Here is a 26,186-nt window from a genome sequence, read left to right as displayed (position 1 = left end):
GTCCGCTTCCTGAAACAAAACGTCCTACACGAATTGAAATTGAGAAACCCACAATTGAAAATACACCCAGTAGACAAGAAGACTAGTGAACTATGCTGCGGATTTACCAATGATACAATCAACATCAACCGGAAAGTAGTAGTGAGAATACAATCCAATGGATGGACCGCGGACAAATTTCCATTTTTTATCACGTCTGGACATGTGAGGAATATCCTGGGAAACGATAATCTACCACTAATCGGAATCGAGATAGCCCAACGACAGCCTCTACTACCCGTCAACAACATAACACTCCCATATTTGTGTAAGTTAAACAATAATTCAGACACAATTTTTAATCTGTATCATAAGTAAAAAAGATTATTTAACAGAGTTGGGAAAATACCATTGGACAGAAAAATTACTCATTTCCACTCTCCATTCAAACCTATTTAAACCAAAGGTAGAAGAGTTCCCCTGCATTTACTAGATAATGTAAAGATGGAACTAAATAGAATAGAAAAAGAAGTGCATATTTTGAAGTTAAGCAAATGCGATGAAGACTGTTTTATAAGTCCAAAAGTGATTACAAGAAAAAAAAGACGGTAGTATCAAGTTGGCATTAGATTCGAAACTATTAATTAACCAAATATTCAAGAAAAAATATCAAATGCCAAACAAACACGAGCTTATCGACAACATAGCTCTCCAACTGTCATGCAAAGAGTCAGGGAAATTTTGGTTTAGTTATCTAGATCTAAAAAATGCGTACAGTCAACTACAATTATGCACAGACACTAGCAAACAGACACTTGTTGTTGGTGAAACCACCGGGACCTATAGGTTTTTAAAGGTATTTTACGGACTGGGCGATATGCCAAACGAATTCCAGAGGGTGATGGATTCTTTATTGAAATACATTCCTTTTACCAATTGTTATATCGACGACGATTTGTTAGCTTCAAAAGGATCATTAAATGAACACAAACCGATATTATCAAAAATTTTAAACATCTTGGACAACAAGAATATGGCGGTAGAATGGGAGAAATGCGCATTTCCAAAAATAATAGAGTGACTGGGCTTCAAGATATCAAATTCGGGCGTGAAACCATTGGTGGGAAAATCAGATTCGATAAAAAGCCTTCCAAACTCCAAAAACCTATCCGAATTAAGGTCATTCTTCGGGTCAATTAACCAATATATGAAATTCGTTCCGAACTTGTCAATTCTAAGTTCCCCCTTACGACCACTTCTTGCAAACAAAAATCAGTTTACCAATAGAACGACGATCATACGAAGGCGTTTGAAGAGCTAAGACAACAGATAGCTAACATTACAGAGTACAATCACTTTGACATAAAAAGGATGTCAAGATTAAAGACAGACGCTTCTCATAGCGGTCTGAGAGCCACTCTAGAACAATGGAACGGGGAGAAATGGTTAACAATAGCATTCGCTTCCCGACTTTTAAATAGCCACAAAAATAAATATTCTACAAACAAAATAGAATTGTTGGGAGTAGTCTGGGCTACAGAGCATTTTAAAAATTACTTGTATGGCGCTGAGTTTGAAATTGTAACGTAACATAAGGCATTGTTATCAGCATTAAAAGCCAATCATAGCAACAAAACTATGCACAGCAGACTAACCCGTTGGGTAAATCGACTTTTACCATTTAATTTCAAGATCAAACACAAACCTGGAAAAGAAATGTGATTTACAGACCTACTGTTGAGATTATCTTCAGGAAAAGCACTCCCAACCTCACATTACGATAGCGAATTTGTAGTGGCAATAGTTCGAAAGATTAAAGAAAACCTCTCTGTAAATAATGATTGTAAAAAGAATAATTGTAAAAAGAACGAATTGTACAATCCAGTTATCTAAGTTTATAAACTCGAAAAATAACTGCTCTTATGATTTGCTCTTGAAACTTTTAGATCGTTTATTTTCCTTGCAGCCAAGTTTATTCGCATAATAGATATGAAGATTTTTCCGCGCTTTGTATCAGATTTCTGATATTGGGCAAAACACAGCTTATCGGCATGTTCTTCCTTATTGTTCTTTTTTGATTTTGAGAAAAAACAATAAATTGTGAAGTTTCAAAATTTTTTTATTTTGTTCATCTGTTATTTTCATCTTTGACTTGCTTTGTTTTTCACTGAGTTCTTGAATAACTTTTATGCTGGCATTTACCTGATAGTTATCACAAAAAATTGTTCTCTGTTTTCATTTTAAGTGCCGCAGGCAAAACAGCTTGACTCACATGAAAAAGGAACTGACTCTGGTTTCAACTAGTTTAATTTTTATCAGTAAATTTTTCAAGCTTGATAAGAGTTTTAAAATCGTAATATAGACTTATCTTGAATTACCCACCGTGAACTGATTTATTTTGTAATAAAACTGATTATAGATTGTTCGCTCAAGCATAAATCATTATTTAAGCTGGGTCATTTTCAATTTCATGTGTTTTACTGGTGCATATACAAATTAGTCCCAAAAATCATGCAGCGGAGGAAAAAATGAGTCCAATACAAAACAGTCCGGTTTAAGGTCGCCGGTGGGTGCGCTGCGCGAGCGTCGCCGCTTTGCGGTGATAACCGGCTCTAAATTTTGTATTAAGTCCTACCCTCTGTTGGCAAGCTCGCAACACGTTGGCGCGACTGCGGCGGTCACTATTTCGTTCATTATGCTTGTTGAACAAAGGACAATTCTCGGCCCGCCGGCTAGTTAAAACAATTTTTAATTGGGAATGTTTTTCGAACAGTTTTGCTTTGGACTGTTTTTTTTGTTCATTTTCATACTTTTCCGGACTCTTTTGTATGGGACTGTTTTGTATGGGACTGTTTTGTACAGACACGGTTTTACTTTATGCTACTGAATTAATGAAAAATGTTGGTATAATTATTTTGTTTTGTGCTGCTAACCTACGGTTCAAAATTGTTCGTTCTTATTGATCGTGCTCTGAGTTTTTTTCTAACTCTGGTCCTAAAAACTTTTTGGTTTGATTTATATAATGATAAAGAAGATTCGGTTTGTTTGAAGAATACCAGACATTTCAATCATTTTGTCATTCCACTCATACTGTTAACTACACGCCATGAATTAGCTATTTGTCTGTTTGAATTAATTATGGTTTTATAACATGGAAATCAATGTTTGTCTAATACTTTCAGATTCGACTTGCTTTCGTTGTAACTGAGTTCTTGAATAACTTTTATTCGGGCATTTGCCTGATAGTTATCAAAATTAATTGTTTTCTGTTTTATTTTTTTTGTGTCATAGGCAAAACATCGCTTGACTCACATGAAAAAGGAACTGATTTCTGGTTTCAACTAGTTTAAATTTTATCAGTGAGTTTTTTCAAGCATGCGAATAATAATAATAATATAAGACTTATTATGTCATTATTTGGCTAAAAGAAATCACTGGATCAAAGTTGGTGTTTTGAAATGTCTTCGACAGTCCTGTTCAAACATTTGAATTTTTTCTGGCGAGAAAAATAGTTGAAACTTTTCGCGTTAAGGAAAAAAGAATATGTACAAGAAATTGAGTTTCTTTTTTCCATCGTACGGTTAAGTTTTTTGAAAAACAACTGCAGTCAATTAAAGCTTATGCTAAAGCTTTCTTTAGGTCCGATTTGTTGAGCTGCCCAGAATTGTCTATACGTTCGAACCCGAAAATGTGGTATGGTGTGGCTGTGAATGAAATGTCAAGTGGACCAGCTGAGTTTGGCCGAGAGTTGGCTCGACATGTTTTTGGCGTGGGTCAACACTGCGTTTTGACCCAACATAGTCTTTTAGTTAAAGATAGCATAGCAAATGCTGGTCGAAAGCTACTGCCACAAGCCTTGCGGGATTTTTTTTCAAGAGGGAATCAAAGCACGGTTTGAGAAAAAAGAATAGCAAGAAGATGCACTGCGTGCTGCGGATTTGTACAGCTATGAGTTGCGTCGAAGGCTTCAGCGGCGAAGTTAAATCAGATACAGTTGACCTTTGAAATTGCATCCATCTGAATTGTTCTGATTTGAAAAACTCGGTTAACTGATCTTTTGAGCTGAGTTTTTTAAAAGATTTATCTTTTTGGTTTAAGTTTGGAGCGAGAAAACTTAGTTATTGGACAATTTAATATTCTTTTCACTTCCATTTTCATAGAAGTTGCGTGACTTTTTTAAACAAAACTTGCCTCGATAAAATTTAATTACACTTGCACATGGATTTTGAGTTTTTCATGGACAGTTTTTTTGACATGGCTGATGATTGAATGGAAATTGAAGCTATCCTATCGGTATTTTGTTTCCGCGTGTGAAATGTTTTGAATCACTTTATTCAATTTTTTTTGAAACAAACATCTAATGCGATTTTGGAAATCACTTTTTTGGGACCAACTATTTCTCGTAGACGTTTTTACGCCAAACATCTGATGCGATAGTTTTTCTTCGCCCGAGTTGTTTCACACGCCAAATTTATGAGGTTTCGATAAACTGTCTGATTTAAGGATTGCCCAGAGGATAAGGTAAGCTGTCTGATGTTTTTTACTCATTTTTTTTTCTGGCTCAGCATGCGTCTGTCTTAGTTTTTTCCGCATCGTGTCTAATTTGAAATCTTGTTTTATGCCTTTATTGAGTTTGATAGCAAAATGACCATTGCTTTTCCTGATTTTTGTGGTTTCCTTCTGCTTTGATTGTTTCAATTTTGCTCCAGGGGCCTACCGTCTGGCGCTGATTAGTGTGTTCTCGCCCAATGCGACGCCCAAGCGGTACGAAATTTTGTGGAGTGCGGCTCTAGGAAAGCTCGAGTTGTCGTACCGCTGAAAATAGAGTGGAATTTTCAGAAGCTTCTTGCGGAAAAAGTAGTGTGGGAAAGTGCTTACAATAATGTACGATACCTTTACGAGTCAATCAAAGATTCTTTTGCAATAAAGCATGACAATAACGGGGGTTATAAACTGATTTATAGTGGAACAGAATCGATACCAGGGCAAATTGTTCTACCAAATGGACCAAAAGGCATCCTCCGGATCATTCCAGAGGACTTCACTTACCTTTCGGTGATATACAAAGTCTCTGATAGAGAAACAGCATATTTAATGCTGGGACCTATTCGTTTCATTAATTCAGATTGTGAACCGAATTGTGAGTATGACTTCTCGTCACTCGACAAAACTTTAGTCCGACTTCGTACTTTGAAAAAATTGAAAACCAATGATGAAGTTTTGGTACAGTATAGTGACGATTTCTTCTCAAATCATGAGTGCAAATGCCGAACTTGTTCAGTGTGTGAGAGAGAGAGAGAGAGCTGCATTAGAATTGCAACAACCTGTACTGCAAACACCTGTACCAATTAATGAAAATGCGGAAATTATAGCTGACAGTCAACCTGAAGTTCCTATGTCATTAGAACCATCCCAGGGTAGAGGGCATGAAATTATGGATAATATGGCATTGCACAAAACTCGCAACGAATTTTCGCCAGTGGCCGAAACACTACAAGAAGATCGTTCTCCAGCAAAGTATCAAGATGGAGATCATAAAAACTTTGCTGATATAGATCTGCAAAGCACTAGTAAGTGGCTGAATTATTGCAAGAGGATCTTACAGCTAGGAAAAAGCACGCTTGCGTCGGCACGAAAAAAATCGAGCTTATAAAGATATGATGAAAGGAATTAACGATTGTAGCGATATATTAATTGGCGATTTTGATGAGGCTGATCTGTTAACTTCATCTGCAGATCAGGTGCAGTGTGAAAACGTTTTTGACTCACCGACAACTCACAGGTGTTAGTTGCGCAGGAACCTGAAGACTCTGATACAGATTATTTGAAAGATCTAGAATCTGCAAGTCACCTTCTCGCGACAAGCTCGCCTTTGCCAAACGCGTCTATGCCTGGTCCGCCTGAATGTTGCAGGTTTCCGAGTTAACCATTCGTGGGCGCTTCAACACCAAATTCTGCTGAAAAAACAAATTTTTTGAGTTACGAATTCAAGCAGCGCCGGCCAGTTCTGGAGGAAAATTATTTTGAATTACTTGGAGGCACATTTACTCCCTAATACCCCAGTTGCAGAGTTGGATCCAAAAATGCACAATTTCTAATCCGAGCTTTCACCAATCATCATAAAAATTCGGATGCTTGTCAAGTTGACTTACTGAAGCTCTTAAAAACAATTATGCCAAATCCTAATCTGCTGCCATCTGCATTTAAAAGTCTGCAGAGCATTAAACTGAACCTCAAAGATCTAACAGCAAAACTTCTTCCTGCATCAGAAAGTCAGACATGCGTATTGAAGTTTGCAGAACTGCTTAAGGATATTGTACAAAGAAACAATTTAAGCATTATTAAATAAAAAATAAGTCGTTGTCGCGATGAAGTCTCCGATATGCCTGTTGAGCTTTTGCAGATTGCCGAACAGCTAGACGAAATCTGCATTGACTTGATTTTATCAACTGACGGAGTTACTTTTGTGAGCTCAAGCGTCAATCACCAAATGTACCCTATTTGGCTTTCTGTTGCCCAGCTTCCTCCGATTCTACGGATGTCTAAAAAGAATATTGCTTTGGCCGCTTTGTTTGTTGGCAAAGGAAAGCCTAATTGGGAAGAAATTGTAAAACAATTGACTCAAGAGCTACAACGAAAGGTTGCAGTTCTAATGCCGAATAGACGTTTATTTTGCCTCAAGTTCCATGTTGTGCTTATTGTCGCTGACCTCATAGCTAAGTCAAATTTTTTGAATATGTACCAGCATAACAGGTACTACGGTTGCCAGTATTGTCCCCATCCTGGAGTCACTTATGGCTAAACGCACTCATACTATCCCCTCAACATCAGGCTTAATGACGAAGTTTATCGGGTAAAGCGGCAAATAAGAGAGCCAATGTACCATGAAAATCTGGTAGAAAAAGCCGAAAATTTCATGCAACAAGGCAACCAAAAAGTAAATATGGTAGGTGTTAAAGGTAGAAGCGCTTTTAGTTGTGTTGTTCCTGGATTGGCGTTGTCAGCACCAGTTGATTATATGCATTGCGTTTTAATTGGCGTCTATGCTAGTCTATTGGCAAGACACATGAAGTTGCTGAAAAAAAGAGAGGGTTGAAATTGACGATATTATGTACCATGTCGCAGTTCCTGTTGAATTATCTCAGCACGGTTGACAGCCAAGAGTTCTCTCCGAAGTGTCGCAGTTCAAAGCGAATGAATACTTCAATTACTTGTTCTTCCTTGCGCCAGTTGTTTTTCGTGAGTTCTTGAAACCGGAATCTTTTTAATACAAGAGCTTGTTGCGCCTTTTTTTCGGTGTGAGGATTCTTCTTGAAACTCAAGTTGAAAAAAAAACATAACAGTAGCAGAAAAGTTACTCGATAAATTTTCAGAGGATGCAGTTGATATTTTCGGTGATAAGAAATGTGAAACTATAAACTTTCATTGCTTACAGCATTTACCAGATGAAGTGCGGCGTTTCGGTCCTCTCTTTGTTATGTCTGCAATGTGTTTCGAATCAGCCCATGCTTTCCTTGCCCATTTCGCATCTGGGTCACATGAATTTTGTCAAATAATTTGCAGACGTTACCTGGAGTATCATCAACTCCTTCAAGCTTCTACAGAATAAGACGATGCGACAGACTTGGCAGAAAGTTGGACTTATTGAAACAACTCCGCTCAACTGAAAGAAACTGACACTGATTTACTTGAAACAGTTCAGGTTTTAACTGCTCGTAATCTCTATGATTGAGTCTCGCTGCAAAGTGGCGCATTGGGTTTTCGACTCTCGTTGCTACAAACAAAATCCGAGAGGTCCAAATAGTAATAATTGCTTTAGAGCCAATGGTGCTATGCTTTTTGGCCAAATTGAGTACTTCGTAACTTTTGAGGACAGTATAGAGAAGTACGCGTATGTGACCCTGCATTAACCTATTAGATACGGCCTCTCTGATGACAGCGATCTGAAATTTGAAAACTTTGTCCAAGTAATGTCAACAGAGCAAACGCAATGAGTGAAAGTTAGTGAAATGAATAAGTGGTCCTCATAGAAAACAAAACTGAGAAATCGCTAGTTTTTGTCGTGAAATTTGTTGATCATAAGTGAATGCCTTGTCTAAACTTGTTACCTTTTGTGGACCTTAATTGATTGCTTTTTTGAAGTTTTTGTTCAACTGTTTTCTACGGTTCGTTTACATTTTTCCGGCGGTGTCTGCTCCGTGTGTGCTATGGTTTCAAATCAGCAGAGAATGCTCATTTGTTTTCAAGTTGTGAACTAGTGTAGAGGTAAGATTCGGTTTTTCTTCTGATTCTTATGTAAATTTAATCAGCCAGGCGCAAATGTTGAATGGTTCCATGAGATGCATTGAAAAAGTCTATTCATAAATTTTATTAACTTTTTTCAAAAGAAGCTTTTCGTGGAAATTTTTAATGCATCCAAAAGTGGTTTTCAACGCTTAATGGTATTTTTCATGAAAAAGATGCTGTGCTAAGAAAGTTTTAAACTATAATCAGAAGTTGCAATTGCCTTATTGAAATTTTAAAATAAATTTTAGATGAAATAAAAATTGGCGATTCGAACCTTCGCCGAAGCGGCTCATTCATGAGTAATTATTCTCAAATCGAAGGAAATGGGTAAGTGGTCCAAATTATAATGATTGTTCAAACGATCGGACCAAATTGAGTTTTTTGTTCAGACCTATAATTGACGCCCGTGGAGGCTGTATCACTATGAAACTGCGGTTTCTGACCGAGCAGGTCAATCACTACGAATGTATTCTTATTATTGTTGGAAACAATGACATAAACAGCAAAACGGATGAAGAAATCCTTCACAATATAAAAATGTTCAAAAATGCACTAAGGAAAGATGTGAATTCCAAAATTTGCGGGTTTTTGCCTCGGCGAGATCACCCAATACTGTTCAATCACTCTGAAAATACATGGGAAAATCCGGTCAAACGGGTCAACAACAAACTTAGAAGGCTATATCCGAAAAAATATGCCTCGCCTGCGTGTTTCAAATTGGAAGACTTCCTTCTAGAAGATGGTGCCCATCTGAATGATCTCGGACAAAACCATATGTCTCATTTTGTACTAAAATGGTGCCGAATTTTCAATAATTTTGATTGAAACTATTATTGTAACAGGTTCTCGTTTCCTTTTTTTGAAAAGATTTTTATCTTTTAACGCTGTTTTAATCCAAGTAAGATCATAACATATAAGCATGCTATCAAATTTTAACGGATCGAAAAAAATTTTTGGAGACTTCATAACTCGAAATATAAAATAAAACTACGTTAAAAATTAGGTCTGGTGCAAGTCATTTTAGTGATAGCCGGAAAATGCTTTTGAAACAGCTGGCAAAATGTTTTGAAAAATTGGCGCAAATCCAACATGTGTTTTTTGCTGATTGACGTGACGATGCCACAATTTTTTCTATAATCTGACTGAATTTCTCTAAAAGCGCTAGATCAAGTGAAGTTAGGTTATGTCGTCAGTTTTTTAAATTACTAATTTTTGAATTATGATCCAACTTGCATGTGAAGATAAGTCTGCCAGTTTTTCCCAACTAAAGATGTAGTTTCGGTCGTGATTTATCATTGATCAGTTCTGAAAACTTCAAAGCATTTGTGACTCATGATTTTTTTCTTAAGTAACATAAGAAAGTGGAAGCACTGCAATTAATCGATAAATTTTTTTAGTGAAAGTTTGGTGCAAACCATTTCATCAGTGAAAGTTTGGTGCAAATCATTATATTAGTGAAAATTTGGTGCAAGCCATTCTGTTAGTGAAAGTTTGGTGCAAGCCATTTTATTAATGAAAGTTTGGTGCAAGCCATCATATTAGTGAAAGTTTGGTGCAAGCCGATCTATTAGTACAATCTGACCTATGCAGAAATGTCAACTTCTAAGGCCACCATCGGAATCTTATATGAGATGACTGGGTCAGAAGTCAGCCAATCGATGGCGCCGAGAAGCACAATACTGCCCTATTTTACATTGTAAATCAGTGCAGTATTCTGCTTCTGAGCGCCGTCGCTTAGCTGACTTCTGACCCAGTAATCTTATATATGATTCCGATCGTGGCCTTAAAAGTTGATATTTTTTCATTCGAGTAGTTCTGAATTTGGATCAAAAATCATATCAATGAACATTAATTACGTATGTGTTGAATGTTTTCTGTTTTCTCGCACGTGTAAAATTTTGTTTTTTAGAGGAAATGAATTAATGCTGATGACATAACTTGCGGATCACAACTGGAGTATGTATGCTTGGAGAATGTTTCCATCAGGAAAACAGGTTTTTTGGCGTTTGAGACAACTCCTCCCTTATGGTTTTGGTTCATCTAGGAGTAGGCTTAGGAAATTTCTGCTCTCTCAAGAGTTGAGGAGATTTGCCTACAGAAAATGAAGAATTCGAGGTTCCAACCTCTAAAACCCTCTGATTTTTCTGTTGGTTTTCTTCTCTGTTCAGAGATTGCACGTTTTATGGGTAAGTTTAAACGCTAATTGAGCCTCATTTGAGTTTCCAAAAAATTCTTATCTTACAGTTTCCATATATGAAAAAATGCTTATCGTACAATTTCCATTTATGATAAAATGCTTATATTACAATTTCCATTTATAAAAAAATGTATATCCTTCAATTTCCATATATGAAAAAATGTTTATCCTACAATTTCCATAAATGAAAAAAAAGTTTTTTCTACAATTTCTATATATGAAAAAACGCTTATCCTAAAGTTTTTTTTTTACAATTTTCTGAGTCTATGAAACTAAAAAATTGTAGCTTTTTTTCATTTACGGAAATTGTAGGATAAGCATATTGGTCAACCCACGCTAAGATGCAGTTGAAATACTATCTACAATTTGAAAAAGATCTTAACTGTTCTCAAATCAAGTAATATTTTTTTCGATGTCTTGACCAAAAACAATGTGAGCGACTTTTTTCAAATGCTCGAGCAAAATAACCACTGGAAAATATGTAAAATTTGAGCGGTTTGAGCGGTTTTTTTAGACAATTATGCTCAAAATCTTGCTTCAAAATGAGCGGTTTGAGCAGTTTTTGAACGGTTTATCTTAAAAAACCGCTCAAAAACCGCGCAAGATTTGAGCGGTTTTTTTAAACAATTACGCTCAAAATTTTGCTTCAAAATGAGCGGTGTGAGCGGTTTTTGAGCGGTTTATCTAAAACAACCGCTCAAAAACCGCGCAAGATTTGAATGGTTTTGAGCGGTTTAAGAACACCAAAAATACTTTTCTCTTACTCAGCGTCTTAGGAATGACTTTTTTACTTTATACCAAACAACTAGTCATTATCCTGATGAAACGACATCTCACTATGTTTTCCATCTTCACTTCAGGACTCAAATGAGAGCGAATACAGTCTGTAGAGTTCCCCCAACTTCAGCACCCTGCGCACCCTCCCCCGCTCACAGGGTCTGTGGAGCAACAGAAGTAAGCAGCAGGATGACTTCGTGCCCCCCTCCAATGGCATGTTGGGTCATTCGCCCAACAGATATGTCTCGCTATGGTGAGTTTCGTAGTTTTTTTTAGTTGACCAGAATTGTTTTACCCATAACGATTTTTTAAAAGTGAAGAAAAAATTATAAATTCTCATTTTGAGAAAATCCAATGTAAATTTCCAAGTACATTAAGTTGTATCGACGAATAAAAATTAATCAAAAGCTGCTCGGAGTCTAATAGTTCGGTGTTGCGCTATAATTTGTAATCCATGCTAATAGTTTGTGGTTTTATTGAGCTTGATCGCGGAACTGAAAACCAATACTCCAAGTGATAATTTATCACAATTGCTACAAGACTCGTGTTATAGTTTCAACGAAATTGACTGAATATTACTTTTTTTAATTTTAGAGTCATCTGTCGTCGAAAGGTCTGTTCCACAGAGATCTGGCCTGTCGGAATATTCTCCTCGCCTAAGACTACTCTGTCAAAGTGGGGGACTACTCTATGGTCAGATTCGCATGCTCACACCCAAAGTACTTATCAAGGTAAACATAGATATATTAGACTGCAGTGATCCATTCAACTTCTTTTTGGGCGAATTAAATTCTCACAATAGTCTGTATTAGTACTGCGAAACCCGTTGTGACAAACATCAAATCTCATTGACCACACCCCCCCCCCCCCCACTCCCCAATGAAAAAAGGAGGCGATTCATCAGTAGGTATACATCAATCGCGTGTGCTGAACCATTGAAATAGTCTTTTCTACCGTTAGATATTAAGCTCTTGTTAGCATGGGGCTTAATTACTAGACAAGAGGTCTCGCAGCCCAACCGTTGAGTAGTGCGAATAAACAACCCTTGTTTTTAACTTTTATCTTTAAATGTTCGGTCGGTTATGATCTCGCGTTGACTTAACGCGATTTCTGGTTTTAGAAACAGTGGGAAGATTCCGATCAAGTGGATGGCAATTGAGGTGCTACAGGACCAGACACTCGCACCCAAGAGTGACGTGTAAGAACAGTTTTCCTTGTCAATCTATTTTCAGACTTTTTGCGACTACTTTTATGAAGATTTGAACATAGATTATGTCAATTAATCCAGACTCGCGCTTCTCTCAAATGTATTATTATTAGACCATTGCAATTCTTTTTTCAAGAAAAATAAAAGTACTCAAGCATATTTTCCAAAAATACGCCACGGAAAACTCTTTTTAACCAGTGTTGGTTATGCGAACTGAAAATACTGAAACAACTGAAGTAACAACGATATTTCACAAAAAAAAATTGAGCGACTGATTTGAATTATTTCTCTGATATGCATTTTTTATTTCATCGTCTGATAGCGATTTTATGTAACCCTTTTTTCAAACTCTATTTGTTTAAGAGATATTTTTTAAAAGTAAATGGGGACTCTCATGTGCTATTCGTTCAATTGATGGTTATTTGATCATCCCTTGTTCCAGATGGAGTTTCGGAGTGGTGTTGTATGAACTGTGCACTTTGGGCAGTGTCCCTCTCCCCAACATCCCCTCTGCAGACCTCCTTAAGACCCTCTTCACGGGATACAGGATGGACCAACCTAACACATGCTCAGACACTCTGTGAGTAACAAGTGTTTTCTATTATACAATAGTCTACAATAGTCATATGTATAACGTCCTACAATAGTTCAAAACAAGACCTCTATGAGATGGTTTCTCCTCTTTAGAAAAACATTTGTTAGTTATAAAACCCTTTTTTTACAGAAAAAACTTCAAAAGTCAACTCTGATCTCCACGCTTCTATTGCTGTTTTTCTCTTAACTTTGGTATCAATAACTGAAAATCAACCTAAAATCGTATTGATGTCCATAATTTTCTTAAACATTTTTTAACTCTGAAAAGTGTGTTTTTGTATAATAGTAATTGGCATAGCAAAGCTTTGTTGAAGTGAGCACCGTTCAAATCTGGACTATATTTAAATGCGAGTGACAGCTATCTCCCATGTTTAAGCATAATAAATTTGTATGTTTAACGAAAGAATTTTTCCATGTTTAAGCTATATCATATATTGCAATGCTTAAGGAAATATTTCAATTTGTTTTTCGCAAGGTCATTTATTTTTCAGTATTTTTTAAGGCCATATTATGTCTGTCTGTCTGTCTGTCTGGATATCTGCTTTTTAAATTAATTTGATTATGTCTGTCTACCCGTCGCCTAATTTTTTAAATTTCATCCATTATAAACTTAAATGCGGGCTTCACTATCTCGCCATGTTTAGGTTTTTTCAACGTATTTATTTTGCATGTTTAACAGAAGAATTTTTCACGCTTAAGCTATTTCGTATATTGCAATGGTTAAGGTTTTTTTTTCGATTTTCCAGTTTAAATTTATGAGTATTTGTTTCATCAAGTTTGAAATTAGCAACCCAATAGTAGGATATTGTCAGTTTTATCAGGTTTTGCGATTCTGGCCTGCATATATGAATAACCAAATCCTTTTAGTTTACGAGATAAGCAATTTTCGAGATTTTTCAAAAACTCTCAAAAATTTAATTTAGAAAATTTCTGAAGCTTGAAATTGTCATACTGTAGTTGGATGCTGTCAGGGTACTCTCAGGAGTTGCAAATTTTGCCGCCAACTTTGACTGCTGAAATTTTTGTAGTTTTTGGGATGACGTTTATTATGATTTTCTCTGAAATTTTCAAAAAAATTAATTGTTAAAAAATTCCAAGTTTGAAGATGTCAATTCTGTTATTGGAATCTGTGAGGGTACTCTCAGGAGTTTGCAAATCTTGCCTCTGAATATGGCTGCTCAAATTATTGTACGTTTCGAGATATGACGTTTTTTTTTTAGAAAACTTAGGTATAAAAAATTTCACAAAACTTGAAATTTTCATCTCCGTAATGAGGCTCTGTCAGGGTGTTCTCAGAAGTTGCGAAATTTGCCACTAAATATGACTGCTCAAATCTTTGTAGTTTTTGAGAAATGACGTTTGTTATGATTTTCTCCGAAATTTTCAAAAAACTTAATTGTTAAAAAATTCCAAAATTTGAAATTCTCAATCCTGTTGTGGGCTATTGTGAGGGTACTCTCAAAGGTGGTTGTTGTTGTTGTTGTTGTTGGGGATTCACAGCACTGCTGTTGGGATTCTTGGTCCCGGCGTCTTCTCTAAAACAATGTCCACTTGTTTCTGCACGTGATACAATCACAGAATAATTGCCACGTGCACGTTGTCATTTCTGAAAATCTCTCGTTTACAAATTTCCACATCGTGTTTAAAATTCTCGTCTTGAGGCCGATTCGTTTATCAAAACGAATATATGGTTCTAATCGATTTACAATCCTACTGGTTCTGAAAACAAATTCGTTTCTCGCTTTTTCCGTTCTCACTTTTCGCATCTCAAAAATTTCTGTATTTCTAGCCCGTGTGGTTCGCCTGTTTAACACTATTTCATTTCGTTCATTAGAATCAAGACTGGCAAGAAGTAAGATGTTATTTAGCTGGATGAACATGGGCAGGGGTAAAATGTTTAGCAAGCGTAGTTCGTTGATGTACACTCCCGTTTTATTTCCAGTGATCCAACGGATTACTTTCTTTTGAAATCGCTCCAACTGCAATTGATCCCCCCTCGATATATGTGTACATGAGAGTCCGTATAATAACACAAGGTTGCGAAGCTTGCCTCTGATTATGGCAACTCAAATCGTTGTAGTTTTCCAGATATGACGTATTTTGTGATTTTTCAAAGTTTGAATTTCCTAAGCTGTAGTTGGGGTGCTGTCAGAGTAATCTCAGGGGTTGCAAATTTCGCCTCCAATTAAGAACGCCCAAGTCATTTTTGCTCAAGAGATACAATTTTTGTGATTTTTTTGTGATATTTTTCAGAAAAATTGTATTTACAAAATAATTCGTTAAAGTAAAATTCACAACCCTGTAGTTGTGTACTTTCAAAGATTGCAAATATTTTGATAGTTTTAACAAAATATGTCACGTAGCATATCTTTGTGTATTGCAAGCGGTGGGAAGCACCGCTTTGCCTCCGTCAAATTTTGTTTTCAAAGGATTGGATCAGTTTTTGCTATCAAAACATTTCCTTGTAATTCAAAGAGCTTCAACATCACCCTCCCCCAACATCTTTCTCTCTCCCCCACCCCCCCCCCCCCCCAACGAAAGAGGAACTTAACAATTTTTTGGATCCTAAAGCAAAAAAAGTGCGATGACAACCCGGGGATTTTTATCATAATTTTAACTGGCTGATAACAATCCAAGCTGTTGTTCCGACTTTGAAGAAAGTGACGGAACAGTTGTGCTTAAGGTGGTTTTTTCTCTATGCAAAATTCGGCTTTTTTAATAAGCCATTTTTTTCGGAGTTTTTTTACCATCTGAAAGGTATTGTTGTCCTGAGCTCAAAATTAAAACCTGTGATTTTTTAAAAGTTAATGGGGGGTTGAAGATTGCCAATTGAGTAACTAACACGCGATATATTTTGTGCTTTTAACGCGTAAGCGCCGATAGATGCGGTCAAATAATTATTGAACTGAAATTATTTCCTTTCTCTTGAAAATATTGCATTCTGATTGGTTGAAAATTCGCATCGCTCAATTTGCGAAATTACCAAGTGATCTTTATCACACCTAAATCAATTTGGGGGGGGGGGGGGGAGGGGAGGAGAGGAGGGAGAGGGAATGGGGATTGTTCACATGGTCCAACTGCTCGGCTAAGTTCGAACGTGCAAATCAGTCTTATTAAGAGGGAAAAAGGATTCTTCAGTTTTAATGTTTTAACTAGCTCTTTCAAAATCGGTTTGGGCAACGAGTCAGTGAATGCTGAGCTAGTAATAATTAAAGATCTTTATCCAGGTACAATATGATGATCCGGTGCTGGCGTGAGAAACCGGAGGAGCGTGCCGACTTCCCTCAGCTACTGACCGCACTCACCGATCACTCGGAGGAGAATCCGCATTCGTCCCTCATTCAACTCAACAACGACGACAACAGCTCTTCGGGGAGCAGCACCACACCGAGCGTCCCCCTCCCCCGTGCCCACGAAGAAGCCAAACAATGCACCTGTGTGTCAGACTGACCGAGTCAAAATGTGTTGGGTAGCCAGAGAGGGTCTGTTTCTGGTCAGCAAATGGGATTGGAATCGAACACTTTGTCAAGTAAGATTTTTGACCTTGTTAGTTTGGTTCTGGGAGCTTCTAAATTCTTAGATCTGCTATCTAAACCTGGTTTTTTCAAAATGGGTTTATTGAGCTGGAAAAGAAATGACCCATTTTTTGCAAACTGAAACTATTTTTCTTAATTTTAACTAAGATTTCATAAAAAGGTTCAAAGATTTATCAAAAAATTTATTCGTCTGTGTTTTAGGCTCTGAATCTGGATCCATGAAAAAAAAATGTCATCTTCGAATATAGTCCAATCGCAATTGAGATTTGAGAAAACGAAGACCGAGATTAGAGTGTGAAAAGTAACGAGACCGCAACTATAAAACTTACTTAACTTTTCAAAAATTTCAAATCGTAAACTGCTCCTTCATAATTTGTTTTGTAATTTTACATCTTTTGCATGCATTTTAAAAAATGAGTCGTGAGACAGCTGATTCCGAACATAAAGCAAATGATTGACTTTTCAAGAATTTTTTTTGAAAAAAAAATGGATTATAATCGATTATAATGGATTAAAAATCGATAACGTGGTCTAATTTTGACATGATAATCGATTATATTGACAACATTTTATTCAACGAAAATTCATTATAATCGATTATTACCCTTGAAACTTCGGTACAACACTTTATGAACACTGGATATCAAAATTCGGTTAAGCCGAAATCCTTGTTACAGACAATGGCACTGGACTTATAAACAACGAAATCATTACACTATGCCACTTATATAACATTAAACACAAACCACGTAAATCTCATGCACCTTGGACTAATGGTTTAGTCGAAGGCATGAACCGTTCACTACAAGAATATCTTAGATGTATCATTAACGGAAATTACACACGATATACTGAATGGCCAACAGATGTAAAATTATTCCCACTATCTTATAATTCACAGATCACAACAACCTAGGACTATCACCCTATGAAATGGTTTTCAACCAGAAACCACGGAAACCAATAATGTTCACAGCAAATTCTTCAAAAAATGCACAAGGTTATTGCCAACCAACTAAAGAATCAATATGTTACAACTTACCACTACACACCCACGATGAAGATCATTTTCATCATCCACAAATTTTAAAATTAGCTTCCGGAACACACACCGAATGGATTTTAAACAGAGACAAAACACACAACGAAATTACCAGAATGTGACAAAAAATTGCTACAAAGTAAAGTATAAATTCCTAATTAAATTCTCGATTTACCCCAGCTACAAATTTGAAAACCGTACATATGTTTTAATTCCAAATTTTGCAACACAAAAAGGAATTTCTAAAAATTTACAACCACTCCGAAAAGGACCGTATCAAATAATTGATAAACCCACAGATGTAACATACAAAGTCACAGACTTCAACAAAAAAGAAATAGTTCAACATCAAAACAATCTTTTACCGTACTACCCAAAAGAGTACGCACTTCGAGAACTTACTCAATTATACTATTTTACAGGACTTAAAGTCATTCAAAATAGTTCAGAACAAAATCAAAATCAAAATACTGATATGCAAGTCATACAAAAACAATTAGATAAAAAGGAAAAAGAACTTCTCAAACAAATATCAAAAAACGTAGACAACAAAAAGATACCTCAAACAGAAAGAGAAAATTAAAAATTAGAAGAAAAATTATACCACAAGATCAAAAAGAAAAATCTCCACATAGAAAATCATCGCGACTTCGTAATCAGCCACGAAAAGATTACAAAACACTCATCCAACAATCTACAATATTTTAAAAAAGTTGAGTTTAAATTCAATAACATTTTCTTTTCTTGAAGTGATTTTCATGGACCGAACATTTTCTCAAAATTCAGGTTGAAAAGCACTTGAACAAACTAATTCAAATTCAGCCATTTAGAAGCTTTTCCGAATTAACACTCATTTTTAACACGACTTCATTAGCCAACAAACAACCACCCTCAAGCTAATCTCTAACTATAACTCGAAGACCTCCAAGTCAAAAATAAGCAAACCACTAAATATTGACGCCTGAAATGATCAAAGTTTCAAAGTTACAACTCTCGCCTATCAAGCAGTTCAAAGATCAACAATATTGTACCAATTTAGACCTCAAAAACACCTCAGGCAAAAATATTAAATTAACCTACAGAACAAAATAGTTATGATCCTTTAGCCTAAAGTACGAATATCTCTCAGATACCCCCAATCATCCGATAAATAACAACAAAACCAAGAAGACACTTAGGAGCCCTCCAAACTTTACCTTCTCAAAATTTGCCGAAATCCAACCCACTTGTCAAAAAAGCAATAAATAATCCGACCACACTTGAATTTAGCCTCAAAAAAATTAAAAAATAATTCGACGAAGAAATCACTTCTTCAAATGCTATTTTCTCAAACAAATCATAAAATTTATAACATACTTGCAAATCTTTTTTCAATAATTTCCAAATTTTTCAAATCTTTCATAAATTTCATTTCCAACATTTTAGAATTATTCATCCTCACCCTGATAATTTTTTGCAACTTTTTCATGATTTTTTGTTCACTAGCCCAAACCTAAAAAAACTTCTCCAAAATCCTTGACCACCTCTTCAGGTACGATATTTGAAATAACTATCTAAATGTTCAAACATCTATTCAGTAGAACAGATGTTTTCCTTTTTTTTAAATATTTCTCACATTTTTGAAATCCCTGATAATGACAGTATGCAAATGTATTAAAAAAGTTATCGTAACCTTTGCATTAGCAACGATACTTTTAATCATTTTTACGAAGAATATTACAGTAAACACAAAATTTCTTCTTAAATAATTTTCAAAAAAGTTTTCCAAAATTGCTTATCAACAACCCCTACATCAATCCCCTCTAACAACGTCCCAAGATCCTCCAACAACACCAACAAATATTCAAAAAAATAACTCTCAATCATGAACACGCATCTCTTTTCAAGACAATCCATACACATTTGAAGAAAGACAAGCACGATTGTCCCAACCACTAGAACCAGTAATTCGCTAAGCACCTCTAAGCGAACCACATTACGATTCAGTATATATTATATACCCTCCTCTCCAACAAGATCTTAATAGTGCAAGACACCAAAGACAAAATTAAAACACATTCGAAATCAATAGACAAATTATTCATCCACGACGAAATAGAAAATTACAAAACCCCAGAGTTCAATTCAGCATACCTCACTCACCTACAACAAATCCAATAAAACTTTCTAGCAGTACAATTCAAAGTCCCCACAGCCTCCAGTGCAACAAAACACATCGTAAATTCCCACAGATTATTTAGGTTCAACCCCTACATCTGAACAAATCAGAGAAAACCCTTTTAACCCCCAGCCACTACAGAACATCTCCCATTTTGGATGAAACAAGCTTTTACCCAAGACGAACCATATTTATTAAATGATCCAATAGACGTTTCATCTGACACATCTCTGTCACTACCTGAAACTCTTTCGCTTCCCTCAACACCTTCTTTAACTCCAATTTCACAAACACCAATTCCTCCAAATTTTCCTATAAATCTCGACGCCAGATAAAGAGAAATTTCAACAAATAACATACAACTACGATTAGATTGGAATACATTCGTAGCACCCCCTCCAATATTTGGACAACATCATGAAAGTCACAGATTACACAACTGGGCACTAAATAGATTAGAATATCGACAGGACATTCACAAAGATATTCAAGACCATAATATACAAATACTTAGACAAGACAACTTGACAATAAAATTCGAAATCACAGTAAAACTAAACAATATAGTTCACCATCCCTTACACCTTGCACCTCCAAATATACCAATTATAACAGCTCAATCTTAACCTCCCCCGTTTATAACCACAGAAATAATCTACAAATACGATAGATACTTAAAAAAGACAATAGGATATCTCACCTTTTATAATCCATATTCAGGACTATCGTACAAATGAACATTTTAAAGATAATAAATTTTCAAACTCTTTTCTTTTTCAATTTTTCAGAATCTGATCCCAACAATCCTTCAACCCGAACCGGACCCCAGGATTTACTAGTCACACACTATGACTGTGAAGAAAATGAACAAAAAACATTACACAAATATGCAATAAACCAAGTCACTCAATGTGAATCCGAATCACAATCAATCGAAATAACAAATGTAATAGCAACAATTAACTCAAAAGCCAGAGCTACAACACTAATATGATATAAATTCACAGCAACATTTTCCGAAAGAAAGTACATTGTTCACAAGGTTCAAACGGAAAGAAAAAAAACAGATTAGACCATGAATCTTTCTACCAAACTAAAATCGAAAGACTATTACACCTCAGCCCTGACGATTGCAAAAACGAACTTAAAAGACTAAAAATCAGATCAAATAAAGGCACAAACAGAAAAATAGTAAATTTTCAAGTTTTTCCAGACGTAGCACATCAAGCTCAACTTGAAAAATATCAAGGTCATATAAGACTAGATAACAAATTCCCCTTTCACGGAGCACATGAAATATTAACATTTGATCTCCTTGATAAAAATTGGGTTCCACACATTGGAACAAACAAACCCTCAAATTGTAATGCAGATACAAAAAATAAAGGATACCAAGATATAATGTTTTTTGATTGGAAAACACAACTTGAAAAGTACAACTAACAGGTGATTTAAAAGATGACACTATAATTTATCAAGGAATCAGACTCCCTTGCAAAAACGACCAAGGATATTGCGATTCTACTACGCGCACACAAGCAACAATCGTTTGGTTCCCCGAAGACACCTGAACAACATTTCAACTAGCAAAGATACACGCTAGAAAGATAAAATTTCATTAAAAAATATTTTATTGAATCAATCCGTTTGAAGATGTAAACACTGACAAAATTAGACATAATAATTATAATTTTAGAACCATCCATATTATAGCGACCAAATTGACACGTTTCCAAATACACCCAGAAACAGAAATTACATGTAAATACAACAAACCACTTTACAAAACACAATATTCAGAAATTCGAAGACAGTTTCGACATGAAAACAGGAAAATTAATTATACATCCAATGGCTACATCTCGCTCATATACTGACGAGAACTCGAATGTCTCGGTAAAATTTCAAAAGAATACAGGAAGAATCGGTGGAAAATTAAAACCACAAGATACAGACAGTACACGCTTACAAGAACTATCACTCATGAAAAACACTCATTTTGGCGCAATCCACTATGACATACACTTAGACATGAAATTAGATTACAAAATAAGTACAATCTTTCAAGAAATGTCTTTGACTGAACTTGAAACACTCCATCAATTATGCGAACTTGAACGCACACAAATTTTACAATCACTTGCACTAGCAGTACTAAAAATCCCTTATGCAGTATATTTCTTGTCAGGAAACAGATCAAATTTTATTGAATACGAAGGAAATAAATTATGGTATTGCACCTGTATCAAAAAAAGTATCATCCTTATATGTTTTTGAAGACAAAAGATGCTATAAGAGAATCCCAATATTCTACAAAAATAAAGTACATTTTATTGATACACTCCCGCAGAATTAATTTTGGGATACAGCAGTCCCATGTGGATCAGAAAACAGCCACAATGTAGTACAATTTTACCCTCACATAGATAAATACTATATTCACACACATACGCTACAATCATGCAACCACTCAAACAATTTTCACCAGAAAGCATTAGAGCTATTGCACGCAATCCCAATATTGATTTACAATCGATCGGCATATACTCTAAATCTGACATTCAACACCACATTCGAACACAACAATTTCAAGAATTAGTCACAAAAATGGACACAATCCAACGACAATCCATAGATCAAAACCTACGCAAACTTGCAGACACAACAGGCTTTTCAGAGATATACGCACAAGACTATAGCGGATATTTTAAAGATATAAAAGAATACATTTACTTAAATGGCGAAAAGAAGACATTTACTTAAATGGCGAGAAGTACATTTACAGACAAGATATATCACCAATAAATATTTTTGGTTTTGTTAACTTGAAAAACGAACTTCTTGCCGTTCTGGGATGGCCCTAATACATCCTAGAAAGATTAACTATATTATACGCAATGTTTCCTTTTCTTGGATTTCTTTTCTCTCACTTAAAAGGAATCTATAATACATGCGCAATACACAAACAAGTAAATGAACAATCAAGCGTAGCAAGCATACTTTTTGCAGGATTTTTGGAATATTTTCAACATCAATCAACAAAATTCTTTTAGACGCTCAGATAAAAGATTACAATATCAAGTTATCAACAACATCAAACACGTAGGACGAATCACGAAACAATACAAACACAACGCCCACAGCACCCCAATTACAAAACCTCAACCATAACCACCCCCTATCATTGGTACCACGAAATTTTAGAAATGTTGCCCAATCAGACCTCATAACTTCGAGATCTAATTATCCACAAAGCCCAATCCAACACATAACAACCCAACAATCCAACATAGACGACACATACGAACAAATTATAGAACAACCACATACCACTAATTTTCGTTCTCAGAACAGCCATCTTTTTAGCCCACGATGGGCCGCCAAATTGGATCCCTCCATTGATCAATTTCCCACCCAGCCAACCTTCAGAACAACTTACCCATCATCCCACTTTTTGCTTTTCTCCCACCTCAATCACCTCATCCTAACATTTCACCCAGCATGGAATCAGATACTAATTCCAACACCACAGTATATAACACCATCTCCCAATTCAACAACTCCGACATCTAAACACCCTACGAATTTGCCAACTCTGAACCCAGTCCACCTACAATTTCCTAAACTCCCTTTCAACGTCTCCATTCCCAAGTCAAAATTGAACCTCTTTTCCCTCCCTCTCCCATTTCACAGCCACAAATTCCCCTCTAACCAGCCAATCATCCGATAACAACGACCAAGATCACGCACAAATATCACATGAACTTGATAACTTCATAACACTACAACAACAATTACAACAGCCTCAAACACTAACTATTCGCCAACTCTCGGGATCTTTAACATCAACCAACCCATCAACCCCAACCCCCTCTTCAATTTATACAACCTCCCAAAACCCCAATTCCCAATCAACCCCATCCTCTAGTACCAACCGCGCTTACCGAACCTTTAAAAGAAAATTCCCAAATACCCCATTCCCATCTAACCCAGGAACATCCACCACATTTGTAAATCATCCACTTCACACTAATACGAAAGAATTTCTACAAATATGTCAACCCTTTTTCCCACAATTTACATACTTTCATTCCGACCCCAGTGATGAAAAACCCAATTATGTAAACAAGCATGTATTATATCTCACACTTTCATGGACATCTCATTACCACTTTACTAATCCATTAACATTACCGCTATATAACACCCCTCATAATAATGAAGCATGCAGCACCATACTCTACCTTCTAACAACAGCACTAACCCCAAGCCAGTTCACGCAAATACGATGCAGACAATCACTAACCAAATTCACTGCACCTAACGCTAATGATTACTCCGTCGATTATTACGATCATAACATCAGCCGACCAAATGAAGACATTTGTCTAAATAACGACCCAGTTGCTAATCCCCAATTAACCGAAAAACGTTTCATTAAAACCTCATACACCTTCACCCTCAACATGTTAAATAAAAAAAAACGACAGTGTCATCTCCGCAGCACTACGTAATATTAATGCATATGAATCATACTTTAACAATTTCAACCACTTTTCACTAACCTTTCATTTCCTCACACCCAAAAAACGTGATTTGCACTGTTCACACGAAGTCATGTTACGAACTAAACAAACACACACGTACACTTATTATAAATTCAATCAAAGTCATTTCTTTGACAATTCACCAGCACGACAACCTCACAATAGATTTCATTACATTAATTCAAAATACACATCACTATTTTTCTTAACTTCACCAATTGTATTAAAGACATTAACCTACAAGGCACCCTCTGAAATTACGATCCCATCACCTAGAAGTATATCTTCTGCCCACTAAACAAACTCCCTAACGTAGACGAATCCCGCCCACTAATTGTCCTTCATGAATTCCTTTAGCCCGTCGAAGTCCCAATCCTAGAATTCATATATAACACTCGCTATAATCACAAATTATATAATCTAATTCAAAACACAAGTAGGAACAATCACCTAACACTGAAGAACGTAACTTCATTATTGCACTTGAATTGCTTTGGCCACTTTTGCAAACTAAACACATCATTCGTTTGTTAGCTAAACTACTAACCTCATCTGATATCATCCACGATGTTTTTCCCCATGGCTTCTTCGCCGACGATTAGGTAATATGAATTCAATATTTTACTTATAAATTCAAATAACACTAGCCATTATTCTTCAATGTTTTCTCTTTTTTTTTTTCATAGGCACAAACATCAATCACCTACAAAACAAAAAGCAAAATAAAAAACATAATTTTTTTTTCAAATCATTAATTTCTATTAACCTATCCAATAATTGAAGCAAAAAAATTATCCCGTACAAAGCAGTAAATTAATATATAATTTCTTTTCCCCAAAGCTGTAAATTTCCATCAATTGAGAATAACTTAATAATTTCAACCCCCAAATCAAGCAGTAAAACATACAAAAAGCCGAATTTTCACTTAGATTGATCAATAAGAAATGATAAACTAAAAATTACCCTGTTACATTATATACATAATCAATCTTCAACAGTGTGATTAATTCTCCGACTTTCCTTTACCCAATGAAGCCATGATGATACCGCGAGCGGTTACAATTTCTTCGAATTTAGATTGACTCCCTCCTTTGTCGGGATGATGAATCTTAACTAACTCCCGAAAATTCGATTCAATAAGAGCGATATCTTTTGAGCCTAGCGGAACGCTCAATTCGTCGTAGGCATTTTTCAAGGACGTCTTCGAAGGTACGTTTAAATACCTGTCCACAACTCGTCTGGACAGATCGCCTATGCTTTGTAAAAGTTGCCAAATGGTTATGTCGCCATTCCACCATTGGCTTAATTCTCTCCACAAATTGCTCACCTCGATTGCGAAACTGCCCACTCGCACTGCAACTTCAAACAGGAGACAATTGGACTCATGAATGACTAAAGTACAAGTTTAGACTGTGGATACCGTTTTTTAAAATAGTTTCAGGCAGATCTGTTGAACAATTTTTGGCTCTTCAGTATATTACTTGTTTTGTTTAAAAGCATAAAGTGAATCGTTTTGCTTCTGGTAGCAAATCAAAACAACCAAGTCTTAAGGCGATTTTCAAAAAGGAATGAATCTCACCGATGCTTTCGCTTTAAAGGATGAGAAAAACTGCGTGTTTAACCTCACATTTGTCAAAGTGCCAATTTTGAACCCCCTGTGAAAATTTTGAAACTCAATGAAAAAGGTCGAAACCAAAAAAAAAATATCAAATGTGACATTACTAGTTTTCAGACGACGCCGAAAAACAGTCAAAGTTTTTTTAGTTACAAGTCGAAAGTTGTCAAAAAAAGAACAACCAATCAATAATAGTCCAATAATAATACACCAATCAAAAAAGTCTCTTTTTTTTGGAAAACTGCAGC

At 35.9% G+C, this 26,186-nt stretch overlaps 1 protein-coding gene across 1 annotated transcript; it reads left to right on the top strand.

Moving 5' to 3' along the window:
- The first annotated feature begins 6,361 nt into the window (after positions 1–6,361).
- Positions 6,362–16,541, top strand: LOC134854996 (fibroblast growth factor receptor 2-like). Its single transcript, XM_063871376.1, has 4 exons — positions 6,362–6,732; positions 12,360–12,437; positions 12,889–13,026; positions 16,268–16,541. The coding sequence occupies exons 1-4, from the start codon at positions 6,362–6,364 to the stop codon at positions 16,488–16,490; spliced, it is 810 nt and encodes a 269-aa protein (XP_063727446.1). The 3' UTR covers positions 16,491–16,541.
- The last annotated feature ends 9,645 nt before the right edge of the window (positions 16,542–26,186 follow it).

Source organism: Symsagittifera roscoffensis, chromosome 10, assembly GCF_963678635.1.
Source record: "Symsagittifera roscoffensis chromosome 10, txSymRosc1.1, whole genome shotgun sequence".
Taxonomy (NCBI): Eukaryota; Metazoa; Xenacoelomorpha; order Acoela; family Convolutidae; genus Symsagittifera; species Symsagittifera roscoffensis.
The sequence above is the reverse complement of the archived record's forward strand: the minus strand, read 5'-3'. Positions and strand labels throughout refer to the sequence as shown.

Bases quoted from the DNA above. Each gene is read 5' to 3' on its own strand.
- LOC134854996 (XM_063871376.1), top strand. From the start codon at position 6,362: ATGCCTGTTGAGCTTTTGCAGATTGCCGAACAGCTAGACGAAATCTGC. The intron at 12,438-12,888 runs GTAAGAACAGTT...CCCTTGTTCCAG, and splicing joins CTCGCACCCAAGAGTGACGT to ATGGAGTTTCGGAGTGGTGT. The intron at 13,027-16,267 runs GTGAGTAACAAG...ATCTTTATCCAG, and splicing joins AACACATGCTCAGACACTCT to GTACAATATGATGATCCGGT.